Genomic DNA, 27722 nt, shown 5'->3' with positions numbered 1-27722 from the left:
ATTGGATCGGATGCAGGCAGGTGTAAATGGACACTTCTGTTTATACCCGCCTCCCTATACAGAACAATGGGTGGTCCGATCGCTTCACACGTGTGAAAGGGCCCTTACAGTGCAAGTGGAAATTCTGCAGACTCTGAATTAACAGGGGATCTGGCACCCCCGGTTAAAGGGGAATGCTGGGAACAATGATGTAAGTGTGTGGGGGGGGGCTGCAGTTACCAGGGACCCCCTTATATCAGAGTCTGCAGTGTTCCCCCTTACAACAGAGTTCTCACCGTTCTTCATTAAATCAAAGTCCCCAGAGTTCTCCATTATATCAAAGTCTTCACAGCCCCCCCCCCCCCCCTTGCAGTGTAAGGGAACTCTGAAAGTTCAAATGTAATTGGGGAACTCTGCGTATTCAGATGTAAAGCAGAACTCTGTGGACTCTGATGTAAGAGCCAGTTCACACTGGGGCGACCTGGGATCCAACTTCAAGTCGCACGGTCAAGAAAATGAATGGAAGTGAATGGGAGCCTTCTTAATGTACACTACTGAAGTCGCTCCGACTTCAGAAAAGGTTCCTGTACTACTTCAATCCGACTTCTAGGCAACTTGTACCCATTGATTTCAACGGAAGTCGCCTCAGAAAGCGGATCACTGTCCTAACTGAAGCAACTTTACAGGAAGATAACCTACATTTCTCAGGCAAAAAGTTTACAGGATGGAAAAGATAAATGTGTAAATGGATATAAAACTGGCTAAAAGACAGAATTCAGAGAGTAGTGGTTAATGATTCTTACTCTGGATGGTCTAAGGTTATCAGTGGTGTACCCCAACGTTCAATGCTGGGACCCTTACTTTTTAATATCTTTATAAATGATATTGGGCCTGGGATTAAAAGTAACAGTTCTGTCCTTTGCAGATGACACCAAGCTATGCAGTGGAATAACGTCCTTACAGGATGTCTCCAATTTACAAGCCGACCTCAATGCACTTTTCAATTGGGAAACTAAGTGGCAAATAAGGTTTAATGTTGATAAATGTAAAGTTATGCACTTGGGGGTAAGAATATGCATGCATCATACATACTAGGGGGAATCTGTAGTGGAGAAGGATCTGGGGGTTTTGGTAGATCATAAGCTCAATAATGGCATGCAATGCCAAGCTGAGGTTTCCAAAGCGAGTAAAGCCCTTTCTTGTATCAAGAGCAGTGACAGCCCATCCATTAGGGGTGCCCGAGCACCACCCCCTCTCTCCAGCCCCCCCCCCCCTATGCATAATGAATAGATTCATTATGTGACCATGCAACCGGGCCCTACAGCGGCAGGATACACTTGCAACCGTTTTTGAAGGAACTCAGCAGGTAGGTCTTTCGATAGATCTTCTATGGTTGTAGGCTGCCTCAATCCTATCTTTTCATGTAATCCCAGATCGATGATGTTGAGATCAGGGCTCTGTGGGGGACAAACCTCGCTTCCAGGACTCCTTGTTCTTCTTTACACTGAAGATATTTCTTAATGAGGTTGGCTGTGTGTTTGGGGTTGTTGTCCTGCTGCAAATTACATTTGGGGCTAACCACACGCCTCCCTAATGGTATGGCATGATGCCTGTATTTCTCAGCATTGAGGACACCATTAAGGACCCTCCACCATGCTTCCATGTTGCTTGCAGATACTCATTATTGTACCGCTCTCCAGCCCTTCGGTGAACAATCTGCCTTCTGCTACAGCCAAATTTTGACTCTTCAGTCCAGAGCACCTGCTGCCATTTTTCTGCACCCCAGTTCCCATGTTTTTGTGCATCTTTGAGCTGCTTAGCCTTGTTTCCACATAAGAATTAGCGTATGGCTTTTTGGCCACAATTCTTCCATAAAGACTACTTTTGGGCAGACTTCTCTAGACAATAGATGGGTGTACCTGGATCCCACTGGTTTTCATCAGTTCTGTGCTGATGGCCCTGCAGGAAAAGGAGCCTTCATCTCAACATCAAGTCCGTCTGGGATTACATGAAGAGACAGAAGTATTTGAGGCAACCTACATGCACAAAAGATCTGCAGTTGGTTCTCCAAGATGTTTGGAATAACCTGCCAGCCGAGTTCCTTCAAAAACTGTGTGCCTATAAAATGTATGCTGTTTTCATGGTCACACCAAATGAATGCAGCCAAAACATCTAAAAATTGGTAAACTGCAATATAATAAATGTTTTCTTTTGGGTTTATTGCCACTGTTGTGGTGGGACTCTGTGCTACCTGAAAGATTGCTGGTTTATGCCAGATTTTGGATAGAAAGACACATTGACTGCACAGCTGTGTGTTGGGCTATTTAGTTCTGACCTGACTATGGCTCAGAGCCCCACCCAACAGACAGGAAGTCTGTTCCTGGGAGTCAGGTGGACTCCCATCCCTCTGAGAGGAGTCAGAGGCTGCATGGGTGCAGCCAGAGTATGCATGTCTGCAGGAGGCAGATGTCATTGGTGATTGAGCAGCAAGGCGCTCATCAGGAGTAAGCTAGGAGAGAGCTTATCTCTAGAAAACTCTGTTTGTTATGAGGAGCAGACTAAAGGCCTGAAACAGCCAGATGGCAAGAATGAAAGCCAGGAGGCTAAAGTGTTGAGTATGCAAGATACAGTAATGGTGGAACCCCCTGTGAGGGCTACTGATGTGTTTGTGAACTTTTTGTGTTTTTAAATAAAAGTGGGCTATCGGACCCTTAAAAATTCAGTTCTGGACTGGCGTACTCACTACAAACGCACCTACCGCTGGAGTCTGATCACCCCAATCTTACACCACTTTACCTTACAGATAAGGACACACTAGTCACTATAAAACTGGCTTATTGGTTCTTAGGAGCAGCTCATTTCACATCATTTTAATTTGGGGTTTAATGGGTTAGTTTTTGTTTTCGATGGCATGTTTGCTGCTGATCCTACCCACTTCTCTTTGCCTGGCTCTAAGGCCCCGTACAGACGACCGAACATGTCTGCTGAAACAGGTCCGCGGACCAGTTTCAGCAGACATGTTCGGTCGTCTGTACAGCCGAGCGGACAGGATTCCAGCATACATTTGCCCGCCGGGCCTTTTTCCAGCGGGCAAATATTTCCAAACTTGTTTAGAAACAGCCCGCTGGAATCCTGTCCGCTCGGACATGTTCGGTCGTCTGTACAGACCTACCGTACATGTCCGAGCGGCCGACATCCCTCGCATGCGTCAAATGACTTTGACGCATGCGTGGAAGCATTGAACTGGCAGGGCCGCGCACGTCGCCGCGTATTGAGTACGAGTGGATTTCTGTATGATGGTGAGTACAGCCATCATACAGAAATCCCCGGGCAGACATGTACGCTGAAAACGGTCCGGCGGACCGTTTTCATCGTACATGTTTGCCCGTGTTTACAAGGCCTAATAGGCCAAGCTGCTTTTCAGCTAAGCTATTGTTGTTGTAAAATATATCCATTTATTGTTCTGGAGAATCCACTATAGAGCAGTATAACATTATTTCTTTATTTTATGCTCTTTAATGTATTCTTCATCAACGTACAGTAGAGCTGCACGAATCTGGACAAAATGAGAATCACAATTTTTTTTTTTTTGGTTAGAATAAAGATCACGATTCTCGCGGCGTAAAATCTTTCACATTATACAAAAAAAATTTGGGCTAACTTTACTGGTTATTTTTTTTTATTAATTTTTTTAATTCATCAAAGTTATTTTTTCCCCAAAAATTGCATTTGAAAGACCTCTGCGCAAATTCAGTGTGACATAATTTTATTCTCTAGGGTCTCTAATAAATTATATATGTTTGGGGGTTCTAAGTAATTTTCTAGCAAAAACTTGAAAACAACAAATGTCAGAAAAGGTTTAGGGTTTAAGTGGTTAAACTTTCCTAATTTACATACAGAAGTCTGTTCCTTTTGATGTAAAAGACAAATTATTACAGTATTTAGACTTAACGTTCCACTGATAAAGAATGTTGTAAAACTTGGCAGACTGCCCGGACTTTTGACAGCTGAAAGCAGAGAGAATTCTCTGCATACAAAAGATCGGGAAATACTTTGTCAAGATCTCAACAGGGAAAAAATCGCAATAACAATTCTTGACTATTAATTGTGCCGCTCTAACGTACAGTATATAGATAGATTACCTAGACCAGTGACTGCAGTGGCTGAACTTGGCATGCCAGTCATGTAAGGCCGTGTACACACGATCAGTCCATCTGAAAGACGGTTCTCATCGGTTAACTGATGAAGTTGACTGATGGTCTGATGTGCCTACACACCATCAGTTAAAAAAACGATCGAGTCCAACGCGGTGATGAAAAACACAACGACGTGCTGAGAAAAATGAAGTTCAATGCTTCCAAGCATGCGTCGACTTGATTCTGAGCATGCGCAGGTTTTTAACCGATGCTTTTGTATACTAACCATCGGTTTTGACCTATCGGTTAGGCGACCATCGGTTCAATTTTAAAGCAAGTTCTAAAATTTTTGACCGAAGGATACCTGACCGATGGGGCCCACACACGATCGGTTTGAACCGATGAAAAGGTCCTTCAGTCCGGACCGACCGGGTGTACGCGGCCTAAGGGTTTCTGACTCTAACGATTGAAGATAATAGGTTTGCTATTATGCCTGGCTCACACTGCGGCGATTTTAGATGCAACTTCAGTCTCGCAGAATTGCATGACAAGAGAAACACATTGTTTTCAATGGTGTCCATTCACATCAATGTGACTCAGCATGGAACGATTTTGGAAATGGTTGCTGTACTACATTAGTGCAATTCCAGTCCTAATTTGGCCCCGTAGAATATACAAACCTCAATAAAGTTGCATTCAAGTAGCACTACATAATCGCGCTGTAATTCAGATCAAAATCATATAGCAGCAGTATGAACCTAGCCTTATAGTTTATAATATTCACTTCTGTCATTTCATGTGTTGCTATGAGAAGCACAATCAGAAAGCAATAAATATTTCTTCATGCTGTGGGGAGCGGGGAGGGTCAATAAAAAGAAATGGAAGTTGAATTTCTTGCTTGGGAAGTAAGATTGAAAACTGTGATTTGAATTCAAAGTAACATTTTTATCTACACTATAATTTTTATATGACATTTAGTCTTTAACTGCACTTTGCAAATATTTTTGTTTTTTTTATTGCCATGTTTACAATATTATATTTTTTCCAGGTGTGTGCATTACTCGTCGTTTTTGATGTAGAGAATTGTAACAGAATGACTGATTATGGGTCATAAAACTTTTAAACACCTTATGGTTTGAGCTGAAGAATGAGCAATATTTAGGAAGTCTTCAGAATTTATAATGGCAACCTTGATATGCCGATCTACGTCATGCTGGAACTTGCTGGTTAGCCAGAGAATGGTAGTTTGTACCACAGCTGGCAGTGCAGTGGCTGCTTGTCGCGGTGTTCAGGTAAGTGCCTATGCTATGATTCGCAGGCGTGCTTTGAAATGATAACTATAACTACGTTTACTTATTTAAGCAGATAGAGCCATTGGCAAAACTGAAAGACTAAATTGTAGCTAAAGCCCAAATCGATTATAAATATATATATATATATATATATATATATATATATTATTTTTTTTTTTCTGTCTGTGTTCATTGGGTGTTTTTCCCTGCGCTTCTTGTACGAGTAAAAGGAAATCGGTCAAAGTGAGGGGGAAAACTGAAAGACTGGTTGACAGTTTTTACTTGGCTGATGTCCCCACAGGAAAATTTCCAATCACTTTTTGCCTCAACAACAGCTGTACATTTTTGAATTTCCCCATTTTTTGTTCTATTTCGTCATGCCCCAGGACAAATAGAGAGTGAGTTTTCCCAGCTGGGACACACACAGCGATAAGAACCCATCTTCACACTATGCAAAACTAAACTAAAAAAGTTTTGATATACTTTAACTACTTGAATACAGGGCACTTGCACCCCTTTCCTGCCCAAGCCATTTTTCAGCTTTCACCGCTGTCACACTTTGAATGACAACTGCGCGGTCATGCTACATTGTAACCATGTGACATTTTTATAATTTTCTTCACACAAATAGAGCTTTCTTTTGGTGGTTTATATCTCCCCCCCCCCCCCAAAAAAAAAAGACTGAAAATTTTGACAAAAAAAAGCTTTTCTTAGTTTCTGTCAGTAAATTTAGTTAATAAGTAATTTTTCTCCTTCACTGATGAGGCGGCACTGATAAGTGGCACTGACTGGCATCACTACTGGGTAATGATTGCTGGCACTGGTGGGCACACGGCTGGCACTCACTTCTGGCACTGGTGGGCACTCACTTCTGGCACTGGTGGGCACTCACTTCTGGCACTGTGCTTTATAGTAATCAGGGCACTGATTACATGCCTAGATGTCCTCTGTGAGGAGATGCCGCTGATCGGCTCTCCTCTCCTCAGACATTTTGATACATGTCATCTGTAGTCTACCTATCTTGTTATAATCAACTTTTTACACATAGATACCCCTCTGCTTCCATTTTCAGGCTACCAGAAGAGTGTTCGCTCATCAAGATGCAACTGCAAAGTCAGTTCATGGAGAGAAAAATCAAAACCTTGTACTCAAGGCTCCAAAAGTAAGCGTTTCCTTTGTAGCCCTTCTCCATCATAAGTTATCATGAATAAAATCTCATTAGCCAAGATTTATTTTTTCCTGTTTGTCTTGTTTCTTACAGGGAACACATGATGTTCACCCAAAACAAATGGCAATTCGTGAGAAGGTATTCAACATAGTAGTGAAATGTTTCAAACGCCATGGAGCAGAAAGTATTGACACACCAGTATTTGAGCTGAAGGTTAGTTTTGTGGAAAAATGCCAATGTTGGTTTCAGCAATATCTTGACGTTAAAGCACTCCCTGCAAGGTGTGCTTTTTAAATGCCCTCTCTCCTTATTAAAATGCAGGGTAAACGTTAAATAATGACCTGTAGCAGGGAAAAACATTAGATATTGTACTTGCCTTTTTCTTCAGCTTTCATACTGCAGGGGACAATGTCATATTCCTGCCAACAGGATCCTGAGGAATAGTGAGCAATGCATTTCTCCCAAGAAGGCAATGCAAGATCCACTTTAAATAAGGTGCCTCCAATTAACACCTGAAAAGCACCTAAATGTTTGAAATTTATATATTTTATGGAAACAATTTTATCCGAGAAAAAATTGTAAAATGACATTGTCTTCACCAATCTTGTGATCCAGACTTCCCTGCAGACATCAAAGACAGATCCCTGACTTTACCATTCTCTGAAGCATTTAAAGTGTTACTAAACCCACAACAGTAAAATCAGTCTGTGAATGCAGTAAAGCATGCTTGTTATACTCACTGTGGAACCTAAGGGGTTAATCCTTTGCATTGTGTAAAAAGGCTGTTTGATCCTTTCTCCTCCGATCCTCCCCTTATTCCACTGTCTCCTAATAATTTACAGATAACACAGAATCTATGGAGTCAGGCTGCATATGCTTAGTTTGGTGTGTATTGCTAGAGAGGCTTTTTTTTTTTTTTTTTTTTTTCTTGTGAGGATGCATGTGATCAGCACAGGGCCAATCGACACTGTCCAGACAGAGGGTCAGGGGTCTTGTGGTTAAGGTCAGTCAGAAAACTCCTCCTACAATCTTTAACCAGTGCTTGGCTGGACACTGGAGAGAAGTCACAAGACTGCTCTAACTGCTGCTAAGAAACGGTATTTAGCAGTTTATATTTACTAAAATGCTTGCATTTCCATGTTCTGTGTACTATGGGAGACCTGATATTGTGAGTGCAGGGTCCTGGGTTTAGTAACACTTTAAGCTCTGTCAAGGACCCCAGGTTGCTTAGCTCTCAAAAACAGGGTAGTATCACTCTGGTCACTATTGATTTGTGTTGCTGTTTCTTTTAAAGCGGTGGTTCACCCTAAAATCCACTTTCTGTCACTAGATCCAGCATACTGCTGACATTTGCAGTATGCTGGATTTTTTTTTCTTTTTTTTGTACTTATCGTTTTATCCGTATGTCTGCTCCGGCTCGAGCGGGGAATCCGTCGGGGAATGGGCGTTCCTAAGTAAAGCGCAGTTGATTGACGGGCTTGGATAGCACGTTACACCTTCCGGAAATAGCCGACGTGACTCTCGGCTGCTTACGGCGCCTGCGCCTGCCGTGTAGAGCTGACTGCGCAGGCGCCGTAAATTGCCGAGAGTCACGTCGGCTATTTCCGGAAGGTGTGACGCGCTATCCAAGCCCGTCAATCAACTGCGCTTTACTTAGGAACGCCCATTCCCCGACGGATTCCCCGCTCGAGCCGGAGCAGACATACGGATAAAACGATAAGTACAAAAAAAGGAAAAATCCAGCATACTGCAGATGTCAGCAGTATGCTGGATCTAGTGACAGAAAGTGGATTTTAGGGTGAACCACCGCTTTAAGTTCATTGAAAATGTCAGTTTCAGATATTTAAGTTTCCGTGTTTTTATAGAATCTTAGAAATGTCTTTTACCCCTCTACCCTGTCTATGGAATGTTGTTGGCCATAGCAATTTTTAGCTATTGGCTGACTATTAGCATCTTAAAGTGGTAGTAAACCCTCCTGTCATTTTCAGCCAAGGAAGCTGCCATCTTGGCCTCTTTTTAATCTACAGGGTGAGCCATTTATATGGATACACCAAAAACAAAAGTTGGATTCAAAATGGCTGACTTCAAAATGGCCACCATGGTCACCACCCATCTTGAAAAGTTTCCCCCCTTACATATATTAATGTGCCACAAACAGGAAGTTAATATCACCAACCATTCCCATTTTATTAAGGTGTATCCATATAAATGGCACACCCAGGTGGATCCATATAAACGGCCCACCCTGTACAACTGTCATGATGCTACACATGTGATCAGTTGTGACACGGGCCATTGGATGGTTTGACAGTTTGGTTGAGGGCCCATAACCGATGGGAGTGTTACATTTCTGGCACGTGACGGAAAGGTAACCGTTTTATGGATGGGTTTACTTCTGCTTTAATAAAGGCAGTGGCGCTCCTTACTTTGAGCATTGCTTGCAATTATCTTCCATTTTTGCAGGGTGACAACAGGCTTGGGCAATCAAAGTCACTCAGTACGGTACAGGGGGATTTTCAATCTTGATATAAAATATCCACAAGAAGCATGCATTTTTATTTTCATGAAACCTGTACTTAAAAACACAAATTAGACAGGAGTGAATAGTTACACACAGTATATTTATTACAGATTTTTCTGATATGCTGGAATGTTCTTATAAGTGTTGTTTTTAAAACCGTAAAATGCATGTAAATCCTAACTGAAAGAAACAAAGGTGTTGCCAAACTCAAAAGCAAACGATTTATATATTGCATTTTACTGATCCTTAAATGTGGTAGTTGCATTCGTGTTTTTTTTATTTATTTTTGGTACTTTTATTTTCATCTGGTGATCCAGTTAGTAGGTTTTTTTTTCCCAACTTACTATAAGCTGTGTGGCCAAACGGCCAATGAGTGGAATGAAACAAACCATTTTAATACTGACAATGATCAGCTTTCATTTACGGTATTTATTTAAAACCTTTATCCCAAAAGAAACAAAAAAATGTTTCTTTAACTGCTTAAAATGTGTTCCCTGGAATTAGGTTTTAAATGTTTAAATCTAGTAGTCAATCTACCACTACCCTCTCCAGACAATGCAGACAATACACAAGGGTGTTTCCTATGCTTCCCCAAAGGTAGAGGAGACACACTAAAGCCTCGCGCACACCAACAGTTTTCTTTGGGGCTGTTACTGATCAAAATTTTTCTGTTCGATTAATCGTTTTTTTTTGTTTTTTTGTAATCGATGAATCGACTAATTTCGATTAATTATAACGCACATACAGATCCAACTACTTTTAGCTGATCTCCTTGCAGGCTGATTCCCAGTGCAGCTACCAACCACTGGAAAATTGGATAGCAGGATACAAAAAACACACAAAGGCAGTGCTCGATGGGAATAGCATTAAAACTTTTATAGTCTTCAAGTAGGTAACCAAATAAATATTGCACTGGAGATAAAATCGATGTAGCTACATAAACTGTAAAAAATGGTGCGAGTAATACCAAACGGTACCAAAAGCAGTCATAAAAACATGTAGCTAAGTATGATACTGGTATAAAAATGTGTACAACGATACCACTGCTGAATCCAGATGAGGAGAGGTTAACATCAGTCCGTCGGCATGTAGATGTCCCATGAAGGGAACTATCACAACTCCCAGTGGATGGTTGTAGAATCCCAGGTTGATAGAGGGAAGTGTAACAGCCCTTGCGTGTGGCAGATAGTAAGGTCCTGCCGGCATGCAGATATGAAGGCACAGCAAAGGAGCCCTTCAGATGGACACGGCAAGCCCCGCCGGTGTCCATGACGTTACTGGATCTCCGACGGAACTCCCTGAAGGCCCAGAAGCCGGCGGAGAGGTGAGTACCAATCAAAAGAATTTTGATCGATCAAAAAAATGAAAGATTAATCGATTAATTAAAAGTTAATTTGCACAGCCCTAGTTGTGCAAAAAAACTGACAGGTCTGGTCAGAGCCGCCGTACTAACAATGCAAGGTTAGTTCAGCGATCTCCGCTGCTGAGCTGTTGTGTGCCGACAGGGGGACTCCCCTGCCAGAACACTCCAATCAGCGCTCTATGACATTGGCCAGAAATCGGTAGTCAGCCGGCTTAAACAGTAAATGAATGCAGCCACCACATCTGAAGTTCAGTTAAGTGCAATATAGTACAGTTCTAATGTCTTTTGCTTTAGATATGCTTTTACAGTGGTTCTAAACCCTTCCATATACCCAATGCAGTGACTATCATCTGGTGATACACAGAGATGAAGCAAATCCTTGCATAAGTTGGACCTGTTTAGCTTCACTCTTCTCTTCTCTACATCCCTACAAAGTCCAGAATTAATAAAGATCGTCTGAGCTGTTAGAAAAAAGGGGGCAGAGAGCTGAAGACACTCTGTTGAGCTCAGTGAGGAGAGTTCTGAGAGCTGATTGGGAGGAAGAGTGTCAAGAAAACTTCTGAAAAGTAATTCATGTAGATAAATGAAGCCGCAGATGGAAATGGAACTTTGTGCTCCTAATTGAGACAAGTACGCACTGTAGAGCAGGGATCCTCAAACTACGGCCCTCCAGCTGTTGTAGAACTACACATCCCATGAGGCATTGTAACACACTGACATTCACAGACATGACTAGGCATGATGGGAATTGTAGTTCCTGAATAACTGGAGGGCCGTAGTTTGAAGACCCATGCTGTAGAGGAGATATGCTTTGTTCATATTTCACGTCTGAGGTTTACAACCTCTTTAAGTTTGCTAATGCAAAGTGTATCATAAGCAACTGCCCTTTTTCATGTTTGTTTTCATCCTTTGTTGCATCTCAATGCTAATGACCTCCTGCAGCCTCCAGTGATGGCTGCATGGTCATCTCTCAGGGTAGGTTTCTTAATGGTGATAAAAGTGGACTGTGCCTGTGTAATGTTTGTTAAAACGGACACTTGTAGTCTCCCTCAGAAGCTCATGTGGCAAAGTTACAACACAGGACCATGATTAGGAAACCGGAACGGAGGATTGTCACCCTATTGAAGTGCCTCAACCAGGAATTTTATGGCAGGATCGTCAGGTTTTATTTTATGCTGTACAAATAGTATAATTTTCTTTTGAAATGGCATTAATATGTTAAAGCTTATATGATATTTTAGTGTTTGAGTTTACACCTAAAATTGCATCTGTATCAACCTTAAAGCCAGCAGCTACAAAAAGTGTAGCTGCCGACCTTGAAATAATCGGACACTCGCCTGTCCTGTGGTCCAGTGATGCGGTTGCAGGAAGCCACCTGCCTTCAGAATACACGAACCAGAATACGAATCAAAATTCTTCAACATCATGAGCAGTTGGATCAACTACTCGCAAATGGGAACAGCCCTAGATGGATTGAAATTCGGCCAGTTTAGTAGGGGTTCAGCCTAAAGCGGTTGTATAGTGATTTTTTTTTTAACATTTACCTACAGGTAAGCCTATAATAAGGCTTGTCTTTTAGGTAAAAAAAAATCTCCTAAACCTTTACGGTTTAAGAGATATTCCCCTCGCAATAAGCCGCTGAATGCAGCGGAGCATGCGCACAGGGGATTTTCGGCTTAAGGCCTGGCAGACGCAGGACCTTGCCAGAAAGAATTCTCCCATGTATGCGCGGGAGTGACGACATCGCGGCTCCACCCACTCACAACGCTGGAGCCGGGATACCTGGAAGACACACAGAGGCAACATGTCATCTCCCTCAGCGTGGACCAGGTAAGTTACCAACGCCTCGTTCTAAGGTAAGTATTTCATAATGCCTTTTGCTTTACAGGGTTAAAAAAAAAAGTTCAGCGGGTATTCAACCGCTTTAGGTGAAAAATTAAGTTTCACAACAATTTATAACCTGAAGAAGCCAACCTAATCCAGGAGTATCTTCCTGGAATCTAGCATGCTGCATTCAATAAATGAATCTCCTGTCACACTGACACCTGTATTAAATGTTCTATTATGAATATAGATGAAAAAAAAACTGTACCTAAAATTAAAGCCTATATAGCAATTTTAAAGAGGAACTTTGCATGTCAGCGGTTCTGTACAATGAGCTATGCATGCGCAGCTCGGTGTACATTTACGGCACAGCTCTGTACCCTGATGATGTGACTCCCATGTGCATGTGCAGAAGTGACATCATAATGATCTAGCCATTGATGCAACTGAACAGAGTGAACCAAGTAAGAAGACCAGGAGTTGATGGAAGTGCCCATGACCAGCAGGAGCACTGACAGCTCAGCAATGGAGGGCTTTTTTGACGGATAAGACTTTCACTTTCGGAGACAGGGTAACTTAGGGACAGGAAGTGGTAAGAAATCTTTCCAGTAGGGACAGACAGCAGAGAGGGCCGTGAAATATAAACAAAGTATATCCCTCCATATGTGTACTTGTCTTAATTAAGAGCACTCTATTTCTGTCTGCAGCTTTGTTCCTCTGCTATCAGCATGACTCACTTCTGACAAGTTTTCCTGACACCAAGAGAAAAATGGTGACATGGGAGGGACCTCCAGCTGATAGCCTCAGCTTTGTTCCTGTGTGCTGTGTGAAGGGAGGGGTCCCTTATCTTCCCTTCTCTGCAATCAGCTCTCAGAGCTCACCTCACTGAGCTCTGCAGAGTGTAACTTCAGGTCTCCACACCTTTTTTCTGACAGCTCAGAAGAGCATTATAGATTCTGCACTAATTCTGCACTTAGTAGCTAGATTTAGTAAGAGTTAGGCTGGCATATCAGTAGATACGCCAACATAACTCGGAATCTGCGCCGACCTAAGTTTAAAGCGGTGGTTCCCCCTAAAACAAATTTCTAACAATACATTCGTAAGACTGCTTACACTGCGGGTAGGCTGGCTTTTGTTTTGTTTTTTTAGTACATACCTCGATATCGCCGTTTCGTCCCTTGGCGGTGGGCGTTCCTAGTTGATTGACGTTCCTCCGACGGGCGCATACTGCGCGTCACGACTTTCCGACAGAAGCCGAACGTCATTGCACAGGCGCCGTATAGAGTCGGCTCTATACGGCGCCTGCGCAGCGACGTTCTGCTTCTTTCGGAAAGTCGTGACGTCACGTATGTGCCCGTCGGGGGAACGTCAATCAACTAGGAACGCCCACCGCCAAGGGACGAAATGGCGATATCGAGGTATGTACTAAAAAAAACAAAACAAAAGCCAGCCTACCCGCAGTGTAAGCAGTCTTACGAATGTATTGTTAGAAATTTGTTTTAGGGGGAACCACCCCTTTAAGTGTATTCTCAAACAGAGATACACTTAAACCTATCTAAGATACGACGGCTTGCGCCGTCCTATCTAAGGGTGCAATATTTAGGCTGGCCGCTACTTGGCGCTTCCATTGTGGTCGGCATAGAATATGTAAATCACTAGATACGCCTATTCATGAACGTACGCCCGGCCGACGCAGTACAGATACGCCGTTTATGTAACGCATTATCAGGCCTAAAGTTATTCCATCAAATAGCTGGAATAGTAATGTTAAGTATGGCCGCCGTTCCCGCGTCGAAATGTGAAAATGTTACGTTGTTTGCGTAAGTCGTCCGTGAATAGGGTTTTACGTCCACGTCGAAATCAATAGGACCGTGCGGCGTACTTTGCCGCAATGCACACTGGGATATGTAGGCAGATGGCGCATGCCCCGTTCGTAAAATATGTCAATCACGTCAGGTCAAGCCCCATTAACATAAAACACGCCCCCTCAGCTAAATTTGAATTAGGCGCCATTACGCCCGCCCGATTTACGCTACGCCGCCGTAACTTAGCAGGCAAGTACTTTGTGAATCATGTACTTGCCTCGCTAACTTACAGCGGCGTAGTGTAAACACGATACGCTACGCCGCCGCAAAGTTAGGACACCCTCTCTGAATCTAGCTAAAGGATTTACAACCACTTTAAGGGCAGGTCCCTAACCAGACTTAGGCTGGCCATACACTATCCAATTTTTTTATTTGATTTTCTTTTAGATTTACCTTCAACTATGCAGTGCAAGGGCCTGCCTGACTGCATACACATTGAAAGTGTTTAGGTTTGACCTCATATTAGATGGTTTTGGTAAATCTAAAGGAAAATTGAATAAATTTTTTTTATAATGTATGGCCAGCCTTGCACAGTGATAAAATCCTTTTTACATTTGTTTTCAAGCTGCTTGATTCAGCTGTTGGGAAGAAGGATCAAAACCTGATAATTCCAAGTATGGCGGGCATGTGACCTTGTCAATTGGACGTTTAAGCAGCTCAGTTTGGAACTGCCCACTAGTGATGAGCTTGGGCGGGTTCAGATTAAAATCTGATCCCATATGTGCAAGCACACCAGGAAGCTGTATGGGCCAATCACCTGTGGCCTGGGCATTACCCGCCCCATAACAGCTTGTATACAAGGGATGCCCTAGTGGTCAACTGACAGACTGACACATGGGTTTGGATCCTAGTCCAGCCGCACCCAAGCTCATCACTGCTGGCTGCTGGCAAGACAACTGGTTTTCTCTAGTCGTCTTCCAGGACAGCCTCTTGAGACCTTGGGCTCCTCCCTCCGGGACAGGAAACACGTACACCCTTTTCTTTAAAGGGCAGTCCTCCAGGTCTCCTCCTCAGTTATTTGTGTTTCCTGCCAGAAAGGAAGGAGCACGTCCGGGACTATAGAATTGCTGGACTTCCCTCTCTGCCTTGGTACCCCTCTGTTCCTGGTCGGAAGAGGAGGTCACCAAGTTCCTGCTGCTGTCCTTAAACGCTCGGGGAGAGCGGGAACCCTTGGGACTTAAAATCCTCCCCCCCCTATCCCCAGTACCTGGACCTCGGTCGCGTGGGTATTCCCAGCAGGGGACACAGCAATGGCGGCGGCGAGTGACGCTGGCTTAGCCATGCCGCTCGGCACTTCACTTCCTTTTCCGGAGCGGCGCTGAGGGGCGGGGCGGATTCGTTCCTCGGGCGGAAGTGCGTCAGAGGAACGAGTCATCAAGGGGCGCCGCCGGATGTGGTCCCGTCCGTCAACAGGCGCAGCAAAGGAACGAAGGCTCCGGAGCGGCGTGTTACACGGCAGCAGAGCTGTTAGAACACGGGGACTGATGGAGGAAGCGAGGGCTACAGACTCCGGGTCCACCGGCTCCGGCATCTCCCAGGTAAGGGGGCGAGGCCGTTCTGCCTTACTCTGGGGGATTAGGTCTGAAACAGACCACTATCACTTCTCCCTCCCTGGGTGGGGAACTTGTTGGTGGAGGGACTCCCCCGCACTTATTTTCTGACTATCTCACAGGGGTGTGTGGTCAAGGGGGCTTTTCTGACGATTGTGCTTTGGCTATGTGCTTATTTGCAGGTCAAAGCTCAGGACAAGACAGCAGTCCAGGCCCCAAAAAGAAAGTGCGCTGTGTGTGGGGAGAAGTTAGGCTCTAGCTGGAAAAAGCCTCTATGTGCTGAGTGCATCGCCAGTTTAGTTAAAGACGACTCCACTGCTGAGTGTCATAAAGTTTTGACATCCGTCAGGGACGAATTGGCATCCACCTTCAGCTCCTTTAGGGGGATGATGGATAGGGTGCAAATGCCATCCCCAATTTATAAAGCCTCTAGTGCACCATCCTTGGCAGCCACTCCCGGAGTGTTTGAGCAGGAGGAAGAGGAGGCTGGTGGGTCCACACGGTCCCAAGCCTCTTCCCAGGTAGACTCAGCATCGGGCTCAGAGGTAGAGGAAGATTCCTCCAGGGGGACTAGATATAAGCTATCTCTAGAGGACGTAGGAGATTTGCTTAATGCTATCTACGAAACCTTAGAGATCCGAGAGGAACCGGTCCAGTTATCAAAGCACGACCAGTTATACCAAGGGTGCGGTGCTCAAAAGACCAAGGTCTTCCCCGTTCACAAGTCGCTAATAGAAGCTATCTTGCAGGAGTGGGAGCAGCCAGAAAAAAGGCCCTTTTTTGCGGGGAATTTAAAAAGGAGATTTCCTTTTGAGGATAACGCATCACAGCCCTGGAACAAGGTCCCGAAGCTTGATGCACCCCTGGCCAAGGTCTCTAAAAGAACCGACCTGGCCTTTGACGACCTTGGATGTCTTAAGGATCCCATGGACAAGAGGGGTGAAATCCTACTCAAAAGAGCATGGGATGCCTCCACCATTGCACTGAAGCCTGCTCTGGCGGCTACGTGCGTGGCTAGGAATCTAGAATGTTGGCTCAATCAGCTTCTAGCCCACATTACAGCGGGTACTTCTAGGCAACAGATTTTAAAGTCTTTCCCGTTGCTTATGAAAGCTGTAGGCTTTCTAGCTGATGCTTCTTATGAATCGGTGAAGCTGGCAGCTAGATCAGCAGCCCTGGTTAATGCGGCCAGAAGGTCAGTCTGGTTAAAGACGTGGACCGGAGATGCAGCGTCGAAACTGAAACTCTGCGGCTTGCCTTTTTCAGGGGACAATTTGTTTGGCCCTGGCCTCCAAGAGGCTTTGGAAAGGACGCAGGCAAATCACAACTGGTACCTTCCCAAGAAGTCATGTATTTGGGATACAGAATTTCCTCTGTGGAAAGAAAGACCTTTCTCCCACTGGAAAAATTCCACAAATTTGGAACAAGCAATTGCACGGCTTCAAACAAATTTAGAAGCCAGCATCAGGGAGGTGATGAGAGTCTTGGGACTCATGTCAGCCTGTTTCCCGGCGGTTCCCTGGGCCAGGTTCCACCTACGCCCCCTACAGGGGCTTATGCTCAAGCATTGGAATGGCAGGAAGGAGGGATTGGACCTTCCAATGCCTATTCCAGACAGAATCAAAAGAGATCTGTGGTGGTGGCAGTCCAAAAAGAACCTAGAGGGAGGGCTCTCATGGCAATCCCCAACTGCCCTGGTGCTGACCACCGACGCCAGCGGAAAGGGTTGGGGAGCCCACTTAGAGGAGACTTGGACCCAGGGACAATGGTCCTCTTCAGAAGTCCTAAGGTCATCAAACCAGAAGGAGCTGTTGGCCGTCCTAAGAGCCATACAGACTTTCGAGAGTCGCCTAGTAGGACAACACCTACAAGTAAGAACAGACAATGCGTCTACGGTAGCCTACCTAAACAAACAAGGGGGCACAAGAAGTCCAGCCCTTCAGGCCACGGCGACACAAATTCTAAGCTGGGCAGAGAAGAATCTGATATACCTTTCGGCAGTCCACTTGAAGGGGTCTCTAAATACCCTGGCCGACTTTCTCAGCAGACAGTCGGTAAATCAGGACGAGTGGTGTCTGAACCAAGTTGTGTTCGATCAAATAGTGTCTCTCTGGGGATTACCAGAAGTGGACCTATTTGCAGCAGAAGGGAACAAGAAGGTTCCAGTGTTCTTCCCTATCCACCATCAGGACAGGTCGAAGGGCATAGATGCCTTCGCCCATCCCTGGCATTTCAACCTAGCATATGCTTTTCCCCCCCAGTGAGATTAATTCCCAGGGTAATTCAGAAGTTTATCAGGGAATACACAGACCTGATTCTGGTCATGCCGTTTTGGCTGAAGCGGCCTTGGTTCACCAGCCTAAAAAGACTGGCCCTATATCCACCTTGGACACTTCCGGAAAGAGAGGACCTACTGTCCATAGGTCCGGTTCTTCACCCTCGGATAAAGAGCATGAAATTAACTGTTTGGTTTCTGAGGAACAATTTTTAAAAGCCCGTGGCTTTTCAGATAGGGTAGTGAAAACCCTCCTGGAATGTCGCAAGCCAGTGACAAGGGCTATCTACTCCAAGATCTGGAAAAGGTTCAATTCCTGGAGGTTGGAGCAGGGGTTTTTCCAAACTAACATTCCAGCAGTGCTGGATTTTTTGCAAGCTGGGGTAGAACTGGGCTTATCCATAAGCACCCTCAAGGTACAGGCTGCGGCCTTAAGCATTTTTTTGGAGACTCCCCTTCAGCAAGATCGCTTTGTTAATTTTTTTTTTCAAAAGTCTAGCAAGATCCAAGCCCGTTAAGGTTAGAGCATGCCCCACGTGGGATCTCTTGCTGGTACTGAAAGCTCTTACCAACAAACCTTTTGAGCCGCTGGAGGAATCTTCTCTGAAGCATGTGACATTAAAGACAGCATTTCTAGTCGCCATAACCTCGGCTAGGAGAGTTAGTGACCTTCAGGCCCTCTCTATTAGAGAGCCCTTCCTGAAGGTTTTTGATGACAGGGTCATTCTTAGGACGGACCCTAATTTTTTGCCAAAGGTGGCATCCACCTTCCACAGAACTCAGGATATTATCCTACCAACTCTGCATTCCTCGTCAGATAATGATGAGGGGGAATTGTTGTCCCTATTGGACGTTAAAAGAAATATTTTATTTTATTTAGAGGCCACTAAGCAGTTTAGACTTAGTGATTCCCTTTTTGTTAATTTTTCTGGTACCCGTAAAGGTTAAGGGACGTCTAAATCCTCCATAGCCAGATGGCTGAGGATGTTAATTATTGAGGCTTATCAGGTAGGGGGTAAAGAACCACCGATTGTCAAAGCCCATTCTACCCGGGCAGTTGCAGTTTCCTGGGCAGAGAGAGCCGGAGCTTCCCCGGGAAGAGATCTGTAAGGCGGCAGCCTGGACATCTTATTCAACCTTTGCAAGACATTATCGGTTGGACCTTATGTCAGATAAAGATCAGGCCTTCGGACAAAGGGTCCTACAGACAGTGGTCCCACCCTAAAAAAGAGCAAGTTTCTTGCTTATCATCTCAAGAGGCTGTCCTGGAAGACGACTAGAGAAAAACCGGAGTTAGGCTTACCGGTAACTCTGTTTCTAGGAGTCTTCCAGGACAACCGGAGTTTTTCCCACCCGGTGTCAATTTAGGAACTGGTAGTGTGATAATGGTCTAACGATGTGTAGATTGTGTCTTTCAGGGTCTTCTGTTATTTCTCGGGCAAACTGAGGAGGAGACCTGGAGGACTGCCCTTTAAAGAAAAGGGTGTACGTGTTTCCTGTCCCAAGGGGGGAGCCCAAGGTCTCAAGAGGCTGTCCTGGAAGACTCCTAGAAACAGAGTTACCGGTAAGCCTAACTCCGGTTTTTCATGTACATTAGCAAAGCAAGAAGTCGGCACTTTTCAAAGTACTAAGAGGAGAAAAAAAAAGTTTGGTTAGAGTACTGCCTGTCATGTGGCTAAGAAATGAATATTTGACTCCTACATCTGCAATTTAAACATTAGCTTGTCTATCTGGTGAAAAACTAGTTTTCCATTTCATGCTACATTTGAAATGCACTTGTTTTAAATGCAAATTTTCAGCCTTTTATAGCAGTTAGTATTAAAATGAGCACATGTGCAAAAAAAGATTCCATTTTCTTAGGTGCTTCCATTGTTTTGTAAGTGGCTTTCACAATAAATTATTATTCCTCCTGTTTATCCCTGCCTATGAATATTTCATAGATTAGCCGTGACCAAGCACCTGGTGTGAGAATGTGAATGAATAAGCCTGTGATTAATTCACTTGCTATTCATTATGGATAACATGCTTCTTATGCCATATTAACCCATATCTCCACTTTTGTATATCTTTGATAAAAGTAATTTGAAAGCAAGGCCACAGTTAACTGTCTGACAGATGAACTGTCTGTGTTGCCTATTGTATATAATCGCATGCATCATTTCCAGTTGTTCACAAAAACGACTTGCGCAAAAAAGTTAAACAAAAGAAACAATAAATACATTGATATTCATGTAAATTTGTAATACTCATGTCAAATATTATTGTATTCCTAAACTGTACAAAAACCTAAATACGAAAGTTTTGAAAATCGCTCTCTATATGCCTTGTAAATGTAATTGTGCAATGTTTTTCTTTACCCTTTTGTCAGGTCACCCGTGGCCAGGTGACAAGTGCACCCTGTTGGGGTCAGGGATGCACCACAGGGTAGTGAACCCTATAGCCGACTGCTGCTACAGAGAGGAAGCGTGAACCCAAGATCACCCAGGGTTCGGAGTCTAAGACCCAGTTTTGTGTTCACCAGAGCCTCTAGTGGTGAGGATGGCCTTGGCCGCAACTGGATCCAGGTCGCGACCCCCGAGATCCCATAGGTCACACTCTGCAGGGAGAGAGGGGAAGCAGCCAGCAGGACAAACTGTGGTGATGGGTGGGCCGAGGTCAGGGCAACAGGCAGACAAGGGTAACCGAGGACAGGCAAATGGTCAGGGGCACAGGCAAAAAGAAGAAGTCAGGGACAGGCCAAAAACGGTACACAGGAAGATGATCGTAGCACACTTGCAGACAGGAACTTAGCAAATTACACTGTTGAACAGCACCGCAGACCTGTAGTGCAACAGTTAATATAGACTTCCTGGGATGGCCTGGGTGGGGCCATACAGGAAGAGGAAGTGCTAAAAAGGGAACCAGAACAGGGTCAGGCCTCTAATGAACAGATGGAAAACACAGGTAAGCTGCCAGGCTATTGCATATCCATGACACCTTTTTGATCCTGACAGTTTTTGCTTTCTCTTCTTTAATACAGTGACAATGCTATCCCACTAGCCCCCCAAGCTCTGGCAGCATTGTCACCCTACAGGAATTCCTGCTGGTTGATTGATAGCTGCACTATCCATTTAGCAGCCAAATCCGGGTCTTCCGGCTTCAATAATGTTCTAGGCAACCTCGGGCAGCATTTCCCCTCCTAAACCCCTTGCCTGCAGGGATAAAATCAATAAAATACTCATAATCTAATTTTTTTTTTTATTAACATTATACAACCCACGTAATATTAATAATTTGTGCCCACACTACAACCTACATTTTGTTTGAACCGCATATACTTTTAGGTGTATAAAAACTCCAACAATAAAACACAAAAGAGAGCTGCGCCATCTAAGTGCAGCAATGTTAAAACATTTTTAATATAGGACAGACAGTTTGGAACTCATTAAGATCGTAGAGATCACAGCGCATGTAGGAAGGTATAAGAGGTTCATCCACCCCTGGGGGAAGGCGGTAGGCTCGCAGGCGGAGAGGCAGCTGATGTTCCCGGCTGTGCTGGTGGCTCCCAGCGCTTCCTGGTCCTCAGAATCTGCTCAGGTATGGCTGGACACGTCACTTCCGGATGGAGAGGGAGTGGGGAGGAGCGCATGTTCGGAGCATGCGTGCTCCTTCATTAGGCAATCTGAAATTAGACTGCGACCTATGTAATCAAATGGGGGTTGCAGAGTGCTGGCTTCTAGGTTTTTAAAGCTAGCTCCTACTTCTGGGTGGGATTTGTACAGGCTTAGGGTGACAATGCTACTTTTCCATAGAAGCAGTCAGTAGGTATTGTCACTCTAGGACAGGATGTTTGTTACTGGCAGGATATCCAGGTAAAAATAGAGGAAAAATAATGAAGCCACTGGTAAGCTGCATTATATTACATTTTTTGTTGTTGAGTTTAGATACACTTTAAATCAGGATTAAGGGATAAGGGCACTTTTACACGCCACTCAAAGCTGTAAAATATACCTTTCCTTGGATTGCAATGGCCACTGGGGGCACCAGTAACACAGAGACTGTGCCACTGTGCCATGGGCAGGCTAAGTAGTGTACAATGGATTTTGTCAGTTCTGCTATCGTCTCCCAACGTCACAAAGAGCTAAAGTGGGACGCTTGAAAGAGGTCTGCGTCGCTTAGTCCTCGGAAGATCATGTTATGGAGGCCTGGTTCAAACTGAGGGTTACCCAGTATAGGGAGTAGGGGGGAGTTTCGGGATGGAAAAGATCTTTGGGATATGAGGTGTGAGCAGACATTGGTAGTAGTGTCATTCAATGGATGGCGTTTTGATAGTCATAGGGAGAGCAGAATAGCACTAGGGGGCTCTGTGAAGTGGGGTGACACTTTGGGCTTGCTCTATCTGAAGCCAAAGCTTTGTCTCCTTGTGTCTGCACCAGTCTATAAGTCTACCGAGGTGGGTGGCATGGTAGTAAGTGTGGATGTCCGGTAGTGCCAGCCCCCCATATTGTTTAGGGAGGGAAAGTATCTTCTTGCTGAGACGGGGTCTCTTTCGTGCCCAGACAAACGCTCTAAAAACAACAAAAAAGTAGCTTACCGGGATATGGATGGGGAGGGCATACAGGAGGTAGAGGAATTTGGGGAGAATGGTTATTTTCAAAATATTTGAAAATGTCCAGGAGCATATTTTAATCTTTGTCTGAAGGGGAGGGAAGTTAAGATCGCACTTTAACGCCGTGGCTGTCCACTTTAATTTGGTACTCATTTGGAGGTGTGTGAGCTGTGGCTGTAGTATGCCCACTCCCATTGCCTCCAATTTGGAAAAGTTTATTTTGAGGTTTGAAAGTGTGCCGTATTGCTCAAATTCACGTAACAGATTCAGTTGGGAGATGGTCGGATTGGTGAGCGAAAACCATCGTATCATCCACATAGGCCGAAACCTTTTTTGAATGATCTACTGCAATTCCCATAATGTCAGGATTTAGTATCACATGGCAAAGGAATGTTTCAAGGGACAGGTCGAAAAGGAGGGGCGAGAGAGGGCAACCTTGTGTAGTCCCGTTTGTAATAGGGAATGGGTTGGAGGTCACTACATTGGCTCTAACTCTGGCCGATGAGCCTGCGTAAACGGCAGATATCCAATTTAGCATGTTGCCCCCGAGTCCAATATGGCTCAGGGTCACACGCATGCATGTCCAACTCGCCTATCAAACGCCTTTTCGGCGTTTTGGTGGTGTTTGCTATATCTAGTAGGTTAAGAACTTTAGTAGTGGTGTCCCTAGCTTCTTTTGATGGAACAAAACCCACCTGGTCTAGATGGATCAGACCGGGCAGATGGTGTTGTAGTCTGGATGCCAGAACCTTAGTCAATATTTTGAGGTCAACATTTAGCAGAGACACGGGTCCATAGCTTCCACACTGAGCTGGGTCTTTACCTTCCTTTGGGATTACCAATATTTGGGCCTATAGGGTGGAACTATGAAATGTTTTCCCTTTGCTGAGTTTGTTGAACAATTTAACCAAGTGATTACCTAGAGAGGGGAGGAAGGTTTTATAGTATTGGATTGTGAGACCGTCTGTCCCTGGTGCGTTCCCTGGTTTAGTGTTCCCTATGGCCATTTGGAGTTTAGTTATGATGGGTTTTTCTAGGGCGGTACTTACTTCTGCTGGTAGACATTTGGGAATTGGCATTTGGGAATCTGCTATGTATTCCATCAATTTCCCTGGGGAGGGGTGTGTTGCCCTCCAAGTTGTAGAGCAGGGGTCTCAAACTGGCGGCCCTCCAGCTGTTGCAAAACTACAAATCCCATCATGCCTTTGCCTGTGAGAGTCATGCTTGTAACTGTCAGCCTTGCAATGCCTCATGGGATTTGTAGTTTTGCAACAGCTGGAGGGCCGCCAGTTTGAGACCCCTGTTGTAGAGGGACTCATAGTCCGATTTAAATCCCCTTGTAATCTGTTGAGGTAGGGATGACTTTTGCCCTGTATGGGACATAATATGCGGGATGTATGACACAAGACATTGAGCGCGCAGGGATTGTGCCAGTAATCAGCCACATTGGTTGCCCGATTTGTACAATTTTTCTGTGACATACTTGGAGCGCTGCCTTAGCTTTGAAGAGCAAGAGATCTGTTATTTGTTTTCGGACTATGTCGAGGTCGTTCTCCAGCGGTCGGAATGGGGCATGTTTATTCTGGGTCTCTAAGAGTTGCAATTTGCTCAGGAGGGATGTCAGTTGCGTTGTGCGTTGCTGCTTAAGCCTGGACCCATGTTTTATGAGTGTGCCTCGTATCACCGCCTTGAGTGTTTCCCAAATCAGTCCTGCGTCACTGTCCTATGTGTCGTTTGTCTGGAAGTAATGTCCCATCTCCTTTACCACCTCCGTCAGTACCTCCGTGTTCTGCAGGAGGCGCTCATTCTGTCTCCACAGCTTCATTTGTGCCATAGAGCAGTGAGAGAGGACATACCTAAAAATCACAGGAGCGTGGTCTGACCAGGTAATACACGATGGTGGTGTCTTTTGATTGCGTGTAATTGACTGTAGGGTATCGGAAAGTAGTCTATCCATGAGTATTTTTGGTGAGGTCAGGAGTAAAACGTATAGTCGCGTTCACCCGGATGAAACAGGCGCCACGCGTCTATCAACTGTGCTGTATGAAGGGATTTAAGGATGCGGTTGCGTGTACCTAAAGGGAGAGAGAGCACGATCCAGACTAAGTATCTTCTTTCGGGATTAGTGGGGTGTTAAGGTCTCCTCCAATAATTATCTGGCCTTCCGAGTATTCCAACAGTTGAACGAGGTGGCGTTTAATGAAACTATCCTGATGTTCATTGGAGACAAAGAAGTTCGCCAGTGTCACCTTTACTCCCCCAATTTGACCCTTAAGGAAAAGATAACGACCCATGGGGTCTGTCCAGGCGCCGGGCAGTACCCAGGGTACATTTGCTGTTATTAGAATGGAGACGCCTCTGGACTTGGCTGCAGAATAGGTAAAAATGATAAACTGCAGGGTAGTGTTGTCTCTAAAATGCGTCTTCTGCAACAGAATGACGTCTGCTTTTAGACGCTGCATGTCATGTAACCGCATTCGCCACTTCTCTGGGGTGGTAAGCGTCTAAAGAGATCACATTAAGGTCATCCATGTTCGTGGAGGAAGGGTGGTGGAGAGTCGTTGGGTGAGGAATAAGAGATGGGTCAGATGATGTAAGGAGAGTGAAGGGTGGAAAGGGTGGGGCAAAGAAAAAAAAAGTGGGGTAGAGTGAAGTTAGAAGGCAGCTACAAGGCGAGCGGCCAACAAACAGATGGTGATGGAGCCATTCCGTGCTCAGGCGCCCCCCAGCAAATGGCTGGGAACTGAGCGCTGTTCTAAGTGGGGTGATGGTTAGACAGTGCAGAGAAGAGAGCTCCCGATCCTGCCGGCCCCCCCTAGCAACCCGTACATAAAACATGTTGCGTCTTTTGAACGGTATGTAGAAACATGTAAAAAACAGAGGCGATAAAACATAGGATAACAGGCATATATATTGAAAACAAAACTATAACGTAGCATGATAACCTATAGCCAGACTCCCAGTGTAAGGCCCCCCCGGTGATTCCCCTGCCCCCCTCTCGTCCCTGGTTACTGTCTTCCCCTCCAACCAGTGGGGCAGGGCTCTTCATAGCCACTCCAGAGCTCCCCTCTATTTCAACAACTGCAGTATGCCTATCTGCCAGAGCTATGACCTGAGGGTGAGGTTGGGTTTGCGGGTTTGTCCTGTCCCTCTCTCCAAAATAGTTGCCCCTCTCCTTTCCACCGCGTGGCACGTCTTGGTACCCCGGGGTGTCGTCCCCCCCCCCCCACACAAATATTCAGCCGGAGTCATCCCCAGCACTGCCTCTCCGTCTCTCCCCATGTAGAGGGTGAAATCCCTCCACGCGCAACAGCACACATGCGAGAGATCTCACTCTCCTCTGCCCTGCACCCCCATTCCCCCCCTCCCCCCGCCACCCCCAGAGGTCTCCCTCCATGTCCCCGGTGCTCCACTCAATGCCCCATCAGAGTGTCAATTGGTGGGTGTCCCAGCTGGATAAGTATCCCCAACACAACGCCCCCCCTCCCCGTCCACATCTACAGCTGTAAAACAAATCAAACAGTAAGACACATTGGGGTAAGAGAGGGAAGTAAGTGACACACATGACACATTCTACTTGCTGCTGCTGTGATCTGCCTGTTGCCTGGCCCATGCGGAGGTGTTCATTGCTACAGTTATTGTCATATATGTTGATGTTAGTGCCGGTGCAGCTGTGTGGTCAAAACATGAGGGAGCCAGAATCATCCAGGAGGCTGCCAACAGTGGCGGGTATCACCATAATGCAGGTTTTGCTTTCAAGGGACGGGGGTAACGCCCAGCCTAATAGGGAGGGGAGCAGGGGGTCAATCGGGCCCACAGATCCATGGGTGCAATGCGTCCAGGAGTGGGGTCCGGGCAGATAAAGTGATCGTGTGCGGGGGGGCATAATGGTCTTCCCCATGTAGGGATATTCAGGGTGCAGGAGTGTAAATAGTCGGCCACTGGAATTCAACACGTCTGGGCTTAGAGAGAGGTGACAGCAGTGTGAATCCCCGGGGGGGGGGGTGAGATGTGGGGATCAATGGCTCAGCTATGACTCGCATGCTCGGTCCCTCGAAGCCCGGGATCTCTTACTGTTCCTCTGTTGGCGTGGTTACAGCGGGTCACGGTGGACAAAGAGGCCAGTTCCTCTGTGGCCCGCAGTAGTATTTGAAGCCAGTCCGGTATCGGGTCAGTCTCCAAGGTATTCAAACAGTGCTGGAAGTTCCGCTGTGGCCCACCAAGTGAACGAGGTTGCATCTTTTCTAAAAGTGACCGGTATCCCCAGCGGTAAGTGAATCCCATCGGTTTCGCCAGCTCCAGAACAGGTCTCAGCAGGGCTCTGCGTTGCAGTGTTGCTCTGGAGAGATCTGGCAGGTCTACGTCCCCAAGCTCCCAGGCCCTCCGCAGAATATCCTCCTTCTGTACGTATCTACGGAGCCTGCACACCACATCACGCGGTCTGCTTGGGTCCGTCGACCTGGGGCCTAGGGTTCTATGGACACGGTCCAGCTCAGGTGTCGCCTCTGGATTTTCCAGAACTGTTTGGAAAAGCCCTGTAACGATCTCCCCAAGATCCTCCGTACCTGGGGCTTCTGGAAGCCCCCCCCCCCCCCACAAGTTGTTCCGGCGGCTCCGGTCCTTGATGTCCTCTAGGTGGAGCTGTAGGGCAATGGCAGTGTCCCGAGAGTGCTCCAAGGCCACAACGCGGTGGTCTAGCATGGATTGGGATGTTTAGCCACCCTTTCCGTGAGACATCTTCTCTCACCTCCGTCTTCTTTTTTTTTTTTTTTTTTTTATATTACACGCATGTGTAAAAGCAGGGACTTTCATTATAATAGATCTCATCGATCACACAAGCCACATAGGCAACTCAGCATAATTTTTAGGCCGCAGGAAACTATGGCTGTGTGTTTCTTATTATTTCTGTTAAACATTCTTTTCTAGCCAGTAACATTAAGGTATATTTCTTTCCTGACTGACATATGTTGCATATGTTTTTAAATTGTCCTCTACTTTAGGGCTGCCAAGAGTCTATTTTTTTTGGGCATATTTGGAAAAACGTGATATAGTGATTCTATCCATGGCATTATAAATCTGTTTTAGAGTATGATTTATTATTTATCAAGCAATCACATTAGGGTTGGTTGTGATCAGGCAGTGCCCTTGGACTGCTATATGG

General features: G+C 45.5%; 1 protein-coding gene across 2 annotated transcripts in view; it reads left to right on the top strand.

The window, feature by feature from the left end:
• LOC120932456 (histidine--tRNA ligase, cytoplasmic-like) overlaps positions 1–27722 on the top strand; it is a 184115-nt gene that overhangs the window by 1454 nt on the left and 154939 nt on the right. For both annotated transcript variants that reach the window (XM_040344818.1, XM_040344817.1), the window contains exons 2-4: positions 5164–5407; positions 6480–6569; positions 6669–6788. In XM_040344818.1, coding sequence (XP_040200752.1) covers positions 5297–5407; positions 6480–6569; positions 6669–6788 — 321 coding nt within the window. In that variant the 5' untranslated portion in view covers positions 5164–5296. The remainder of the gene's footprint in view (positions 1–5163; positions 5408–6479; positions 6570–6668; positions 6789–27722) is intronic.

This window comes from Rana temporaria, chromosome 3 (assembly GCF_905171775.1).
Source record: "Rana temporaria chromosome 3, aRanTem1.1, whole genome shotgun sequence".
In the NCBI taxonomy this organism is placed as follows: Eukaryota; Metazoa; Chordata; class Amphibia; order Anura; family Ranidae; genus Rana; species Rana temporaria.
Note: the sequence above shows the minus strand (reverse complement) of the source record. Positions and strands in the feature narration are given on the sequence as shown.